Raw genomic sequence first — 8,278 nt, forward strand, 5'->3', positions numbered from 1 at the left:
CCCTCAACTTCCTTCTGGCAGTGCTTGGGGACACACTTCACACATCGGCTCTTGCCAACTATTTTCTCTGTCAGCCTGTCCCCTGTCTCCTTGCTGGCCCCAGGGTCCAGCACCACCCAGCCAAAAGGGAGCACCATCAATATTTGGAGAGCAGATGCAGGGCTGTGAAGGGGAGACCTCAGCTTTCACGTTCCATCTAGTAGTGAGTCGGCCACCATCCTCTGTCAGATGTGTCCCTGGGCCTAGCTCCAGATGTTCAACACTTTGCTTTTCCTGGAGTGGTGGGGGGGGGTCTTGTGGTTTGGGCGAGACTATGCTCACCACTCTTGCTGGGGGAACCACTCCCCAGCACACACACATGCGTGCGCACATGCACGTGCACCCCATCTCCTCTCAAGCATTCCACAGGCTGGAGCTGGAAATCCTTAGGCTATAATGTTCAGGGGCAGCCCCGTGAGGGGCTGGGAGACAGAGCAAGCCAGAAGAGAAAGGAAGGCAGGCAGTAGTGGCCTCATAGCTCTGGATGCTAGAGGCAAGGGCTGTCCTCCCTGGTCTCTGGTATCCATACTGTCCCACAGATGGGGCTGCACCTAGGAGAATCCAAACGTGCCCCAGATAGGCCATAGGCAGTAACACCTATCCCGCCTTCTCGGCATAAAGCCCGTACTCAATTCTTGTAGCTGGATTCGTTCTCCATCCACTACCCAGTGTGATCGTTACAGTCACGCAGTGTGAGACAGCTAGTGTGGTCACCTTAAGTGACAGAGGGAGAGACGGAGGCTTGGAGAACGATTTGGGGATGGTATGTATAATGACAGAACCGCCAGAGAATAGCCAGAGGAGGCCCTACCTAGGGAAACTGAGGCTCTTACAGAGAAGGCAGCTGGTCCGGGGTCCCAAGAGAACTAGAAGCAGCCCCCTGAGATCAACCTCATACCATCTCTCAGTCCCATATGAGCGGATCATGATGAATTAAATTCTCTAGTGTCCTCCTATTCCTGCCCCCAAACGGGCAGCCATCCCATCTTGTGACATCAACTGCCAACCAGGCCTGTGTCCAGGGCCAGGGCCCAGCCAGGCCACGGCCCCCCAGATTCTAACCACCCACTTGCCAGAGCTGGACAGACGTGGCCCTTCCATCTACCCCACGGTAATTAAAAACACACTTGGGCCTTCTCAAACGCGCAAGAGAGGCCAATTTTCTTCCCCTCCAGCCCCACTGACTGCAACCTAAAGAGCAATATTTATGCCAAGCTCCCCAAAATACTGTAAACATCCCAACGTATAGCGGGCCAGCACATGAGTCATTTCCCCAAAGCCGGAGTAATGAGTGGTACACCAACCAAATCCCAGGGTGCTCCCCGCCAGCAGCCGGGCTCCAGGGCTGCCCTCCACACCCAGGGCCCGTGGCACCCTCAGTGCCCTGGCCACCCCACTCTGGGAAACCGCAGGCAGCCGCCAAATCCTGCAGGAGCCGGAGGACAGCTGCCTTGGTGCCAAACACTATGGCTGCCATCCAAGGACCCCCCCTTCTCCCTGCACTGCGGTCACTAAAATGCTCATTACTGAGAGGGAAACTAAGTTATAGCACGGGGTCCCCCGCCATGCCTGGAGTGGCTGTGCCTGGACCCCTCACAGCTTCTTCCCAAAGTGACCCGAGAAGAGGGCAGTCTGTGTCTCACCCCTCAAGCCCTCGGTGGCACACTCCTAGAAGAGGGTCACTCTCTTTAGGGGTAAGAAAGCCCAGCCAGTTGTCTGAAAGACCTCAGACCCAGGGCCTATTTTTATCGCCCAATGGCTATGGCTGAGACAGGATTTTTCTGAACCCGCGGTTTCCCTATTTGTTTAAAAAAAAAAAAAACAGTAAAAATTCGACCCATCTGGCTTCCCGGAAGACTTCTCTTGAAGGATTCAACACGGATTGTCGGCCGGCAAGCACTTTGCAAAGAAGGCTTCAAGTACCTTGTCAACCGTGCAGCACGCTGTAAACCACTGAGAGCAAAGTACTTCATAAACTGAAGCGATTGGCAAACTGTAAAGCGCAGTACACGTGAGAACCATTATTAGGATTCACGCCTGGTCCTACCAGCCCAGCCATTCCTGGTGGACACACCCAGACCCCCGCTAACAACTTTCCCTCCAAAGCCAGCGAGCTGCGACCACCTGGCAGCCACTCCCGCCCCCGGGGGGTCGGGTGGTACCACAGAGCGGGGCCTCGGGGAGAGGCCCTGAGACCCAGGCCAAGGCCAACAACACATGGCAAAGCATCTGGTCGGGGCTCTGACGGCAGCTGGAGAGTTCTAGGGGCTCTAGACTCCACGCTGAGCTCTGTCGCCCTCGGGGCGGTGGCCCGCAGAGGTACCCAGAGAACCCGGCGCGCAAGAAAGATGCCCATCGCCCCATCCCCCGCTCAGTCCTGCTGGGGAGGGGACCCCATTGTACGCCGCGAGCGACCGGGCGGGCATGGACGCGGCGGTGGGGGACACGCGCGCTTCGCTCCACTCCGCGGGTGCCCCTGCTCTTCGGGTGGCCCAGACTGCATCCAAGGGGGCGCGGCCAGGGATCCCCAATCCTTGGCGCGGCCGCGGTGCCTCCCTCGGAACGCTCCCTGCCAAACTTTGCAGCGCCCACTGCGCGCCGGGCCCGCGCCCCTGAGCTCGGTGCCGAGGCAGCGCCGGGCTCTGCGGGGATGCGGGGACCTCGGTGGCGGGCGCGCAGTGGTAAGAGTCCCCAGCCCTGGGCGGCGCTCGCCGGGCTGGCTACAAAGCCTCGGCAAGATGGTCCCTTCGCCTCCTCCTGGCACAGTCAATCAGCGCCCGCCGCTCCCCGGGCGCCCGCGGGGCCCCGCGTCCTCCCCAGCAGTGGCCGCCGGCCACACCTCCCCGCGGCCACCTGCGCCCCGCACCGGCCCCCGGGCAAACTTTGCGACCGCGGGGCCGAGTGAGGGGGCGACCCGGGGCCGCGGCGGCCGCTCCCCGCCCCCATCCCCGCTCACCTTCCACGGCGGCTAGCAGCGGCAGCAGCAGCAGCGCGGCCCCCAGCCTGCGCACGGCCATTGCTACGCTGCCCGGAGCCTCGGGCCGCGGCGCCGCGGGGACCCCCGGGCTGGAGCGCGCGCCCCGGGCTCGGGGGGCCGGCGGGGAGCGGCGGGGCGCGGCGCACACACACACGAGCCGCCGCCGCCGCGCAGCCAGCAGAATGAGCCATCCAGCCCGGGCAGAACGGGGACCCGGGCTCCGCCAGCGCTGGGCACGGCCCACCTGAACCGCGGGCGTGGGGGGAGCCGGGGTTGGACTGCCAATCCTGTGCCCTTGCCCGGTGCATCCACGGGTCGTACCACGCCCGAGGCATGGTCTCCTAATTCTCTTGTGTCCCTTCAGAGGGAGCATCATCCGCGTAGGAACATTGTGATCCCCCGCACCCGGGTGTCCGGGACCCCGGATTCCCCCCCGCGCAGCAGTGGTCTCTCCCGGCGCTGTGGCTCCTCCAGATAAAGCAGCGATTTCAACCCAAATGTTTCTCAATTTTTATTGAATGCTGCAAAGCCGAGATCGTCTGGCGCGGCTGACAGGAGCAGAGAGAGGGGACCCGGGGCGGGGGGGCGGAGAGCGTAGAAGGGGCTGCCCAAAGCCGGGGGACTGGCCCTACCTGTCAGGACTGGGAGTGCCACCCCCTTGCTTGAGCCCTGCCACCCGCGTCCCTGCGGCTTCGAAAGGGACTGAACTGCAATGAATGAGGGGGGAAAGGGGGGAGCTGGGAACAAAACAGGCGGCTTTCCCAGGCTCTAGGGTTGGGCTGGGGCCTCTGCCTGGGAGAGTGGGCCTTGGCGCTCGCCCGCGGGCCCGGGGTTCTCTCTGGCAGGGGTGGCGGGCCCTGGCAGGCAGACCCCAGGCCTTCCCTCCTCGCCTTGTTGTCTTGCGCGAGCCCACCGGCCCCTCCCCGCGGACCTTTCCAGCCGCACATTGTATTTCTCCTCTGTTGATCTGGTTCCCCGTGCAGTTTGCGCGCAAGGGTGTGGAGGAGGCCCGAGGGTGGGGGGTGCCTAGCGACAGCCCCTACTCCACCCCTCGGTGGAATGGACCTGTCTGGGCTGCTCGGTTTTGTGCATAGCTGTCCCTTCGGGGAGGACACAACCCCTTGTTCCATTTCTGCGGGCCCAGCCTGCTCTGACAGCCTTCATCACCATCATCATTAGCGGGCTTGCTGAGACCGGTGGTGGGAGGACTGTAGAGATCCTATGAGAACCACCCAGGCAGGGCCCCTAGCCTTTGGGACCTGTGCTCCTGAAAACACACTTAGCCAACAGCACTGGCCGTGATCTTTGCAGTGGGTGGAAGAATGCTTTCGCGGGGGACAAACTGTTAAAGTCCAGTGCAGACCTCTCCAGTCCCTTTGTCCCACAAACTAGCCAAAATGTCCCAGAGATGTCTTCCCTTCGAGGCGCATCAGGCAGACAGCCCTGAGACACCAACTGAGGTTTGGAAATTTGGGGCACCTTTTGAGGCATTGAGAGTCCACTGGAAATGAGCCTCAACATAGGAGGCCACCTGAAAGCCGTATGTGTTGGGGGCCCAAAAGAGGCAAAAGAGAAGTGAGCTGTGGGGGGGGGGGTAGGAGGGAACAGGGAAGATAACCCCCCACCCCTGCCAACACCTTCCACTCCGAGTTGCCTGCAGACTCCTGTCCGGGGTAGAAATTAATTGGGCACCTCGGCTTTTATTCTCTGTTCTGCTCATCAGACGATCCAAGGGACTCTCTTCCTCTCCATCCCCGGTGTTTCCAAGTGGCTACTCCCCACTTCCAGAAACATTTACGGGCCGTCTATTCCATCCTGGATGGTCTCAGCTCTGCTTTCTTTCTATCTATCCCCCGGGGCCTCTTGTCACCATCAACCCATCCTTAGCAATCGACTCCTTCTGGATTCAAAAATCCTTTTTGATTCAAAACACAAATGCTAGACGCCAGTGGTCTTTGAGAGCCCTGGTGCCAGGGATGAGGCTCAGGGCTCTTCCGTTGTCACCACCCTGGTGGCAGGTGCTGACCATCCCAAGTGATATGAGACTGAGGACCAGTTAGGTCGTCTGCTCAAGGCCATATAGCTAGGAGCTAGGAGTCGAGCTGTGTCTGGCACCCACACTCGTCCCTCAGGCCCTCCATAGGTCGATAGAACGTGTCCATTCAATTAGCCAACTTCCCACGGTCAGTGAAAACCTCATTGTTGATAAACAGCAGTCTGGACTTTTACCTGGCCAAACACGAAATTCACAAGAGCAGGAAATAAAGCTCCTATCTTTCCCATCCCGTTCTGCCTCCGTGTTATATTATTCCCCACTTGGGATCCTATAGAATGGCTGAGTCTTGTCAGCCATCCAAGGCCTTCCTCTCTGCTCTCTTGGCGACTGCCTGCAGCTCTGCCTTTGTCCCAGCCAAGCCCTACCCAGCTTTCTCGACTCTATGACCAAGGTTCTACCTCATCAACCCCCTACGAAGAGCCTCCACTAACTTCAGCCTCTCCTTGACTGGACACCCATTTGCTTAGGACTTTCCTGAAAGATGATCACAGCTTCCCTGGCTGAGGCCTGGGGATAGTTTGATTGTTCTCAATTTGCATATTGCCTCTCAAACCCCAGTAGATTAGGAGCTCCCGAATGGGGAGTGCTGGGAGCCTGCCTCCGCAGGTGTACAGGCTGGAGAGCTTTGGATCCAGATCCAGTCGTTCAGTCCCTCACTGCACAGAAAGAGACGTCTGGAAGCTTCATTTGTCTAATGGCAACAGCTCCTTGCATTTGCAATCACGCTTTAACAGTTTACAAAGCAGCGTTCACACCCATCCAGTCGGCTCATGATAATTCAACCAGCCGAGCCTCCCGCCCCCAAGCACCAGCCTTTTGGAGGGGAAACCCCGGATCCGGAGAGGGAAAGGTACTTGCCCAAGTACTCACAACACACTTTGCTGTGTGTTGCTGCAGCCAGAGAGAGAATTTGATGACCTGACTTGTCCGAGTCTCGTCTCTTTCTATCTCATTTGATTGACAAACACGAGTTGGGCATTGCCTGCATGCCAGGCCCGGGGGAGGCAGGAATGCAGCTGAGGACCTGTTAGACAGGACCCTGCAGGGAGTCCCAAATGGGGACAAAATAATAGACAATGATGCAGGCCAGGAAGACAATAAGGATGGGTAACAGCACGCTGACTGACCCTGGGGGTGGGGCGTGGGGTCGGGAAGCCTGTCTGAGGAGAGAATATGACAGCTGAAAGCCAGGCCCAGCAAATGTGGAGATGGGACCTGCTGGGTGTTTCCTAGTTGTTGATACTGGATACCTGGTCTCTCACTGTCTCACCTGCCCAGTTACTGCACCGATGGGAGCCCTTGGCCATGTCTGTGGATCAGAACACACCTCCAAACCACTGTCAAGCCGGAGGATCCGTGCAGATACCTGGCTGTACTTCCGTCCCTGCCATGTCTTTGCTGGGTGACCTCAGACGAGATCTTCGGTTCTCTGAGCCTGAGCTGAAGTGTATCTAATTCTACTCTGACAGAGCTCGTAGGTCAGCATTGCCCAGAAGAAATCCAATACCAGCTCATAGGTAATTTTAAAACTCTGGTCACCACATTAAAAGGAAAAAATCAAATGAAGGACTAGCGGACATGGCGCTTAGACGTACGCCTTGTGCACTTAGCATGCTTGTGGCCTTGAATTCTCCTTCTTCTTCTTTTTTAAAATAAGGAGTTGTTGGCTTTTTTTTTTTATTTTAATTTAATTTCATGTGCATCGGGGTTTTACCTTTATGTGCGTCTGTGCGAGGATGTCAGATTCCATGAAATTAGAGTTATAGACATGTGTGAGCTGCCATGTGGGTGCTGGGAATTGAACCTCAATGCTCTTAACTGCTGCAGCCCTGGGCTCTAACACCACCTCCAAGAAAAATACAAGGAAGTAGGCTGAGTTAACTTTAATTATTTAAGTCAACAAGTAAAAAAAATTACCATGCCAATGTGTCACTAACAAGCCATTTCATTTTTTTTTCTTATCTTGTTTTGTTTTTGAGGAAGTGTTTTGTATAACCCAAGCTGGCAGTCCTCCTGCCTCAGCTTTCCCAGTGCTGAGATTACAAGAGGGAGGACCATACCGGCTACAGTCATCTGGGGGGGGGGAGCACCACACCGGCTGTAATCTGGTATCTCACTTCTTAGCAGGTCTCTGTTTACATCTGCCCCATGCTGCATGCTGACAAGGAGCACGGATGTAAACCTGAGAGCTGGGACGAGTCTCAGTTGCTAGAGTGCTTGCCCAGCATGCACAGAGTCCGGGGTTCCACTCCCTGAGTCTCAACAAGCTGCGCACCGGTAATTCCAGCACTCAGGAGCCGGAGGCAGGAGAATCAGAACGTCAAAGGCATCTTCGGCTACACGGTGTGAGGCTAGCTCATGCCGCATTAAACTCGATCTCAAATAAATATAGACACTGACAGCATTAACTGTCCTGCAGGGTGAAAAGTGAAAATAGACATTTGTCCAAACTCTCCCAGGGCAGAGGAGGATTCGCAGCCTTTCCCTGGAGAAAGGGGGAGGCTTCTCAGAGGAGGGGCTGGGAAAGATCATCTTGACAGCTAGTATCCGACCCACCCCCCTCTTTATTTTTGTCTGAGACAAGGTCTCCTTAACATAGTCGTGACTGGCCTGGAACTCGTTAGGTAGACCAGGCTGACCTCAAAGTTCTGGCGCTCTCACCTCTCAAAAGACAGTATTGCAGAATGTGCCCACATGCCTGGCTGCTGCCCTCCCTATTTTGAGAAAAGTTTTTTTTTTAACCTTCTGATAAAATCATGTGTTCTCCTTGCGAAAAATAAAGACGACAATGAACACTTCATTTAAAAAAAAATAAAAGGCAAGATTCACCCAATGTCCCCCTAACCCGAGACACACCACTCATGTTTTGAAACTAGTTTAATTCTTGGCTTTTTTGGGCTTTTCCCCCCTTCTAGGGACGTTTTTGGTATAACTACAGCCTTGCATGCACAGTGCTGGATCCTGATCTCCTAGCACCGGAGTGTGTGTTCTGGGTTGTTACATGGCTAAGGGTGATAAACTACTCCAGGGACCAGACTGGGGTTGGGTGGCGGGGCACAGGAGACATCAGCAACTCTTGCCTCCGCGCTCCCCTGAAGGCAACTGAGAACATAGCTCCGCTGTGGACGATCCTCTAAGCACAGAGCAAGAGTGGACAAAGCAACGCGGAGGGGAGGGTCCCCCCTCCCCCAAAGCCACTTTGAGTC

At 56.5% G+C, this 8,278-nt stretch overlaps 1 protein-coding gene across 6 annotated transcripts in view; it reads right to left on the reverse strand.

The window, feature by feature from the left end:
* The window catches only part of Ephb2 (Eph receptor B2), a 181,342-nt gene extending 178,126 nt beyond the window's left edge, over positions 1-3,216 (reverse strand). For 5 of the 6 annotated variants that reach the window (XM_087549395.1, XM_087549394.1, XM_087549393.1 and 2 more), the window contains exon 1: positions 2,996-3,200. In XM_087549395.1, the coding sequence (XP_087405521.1) occupies positions 2,996-3,056 (61 nt within the window). In that variant the 5' untranslated portion in view covers positions 3,057-3,200. 6 annotated transcript variants of the gene reach the window in all.
* Between the last annotated feature and the right edge of the window lie 5,062 nt (positions 3,217-8,278).

The sequence above is a fragment of the Rattus norvegicus genome, chromosome 5 (assembly GCF_021556685.1).
Source record: "Rattus norvegicus strain SHRSP/BbbUtx chromosome 5, alternate assembly SHRSP_T2T, whole genome shotgun sequence".
NCBI classification, from domain to species: domain Eukaryota; kingdom Metazoa; phylum Chordata; class Mammalia; order Rodentia; family Muridae; genus Rattus; species Rattus norvegicus.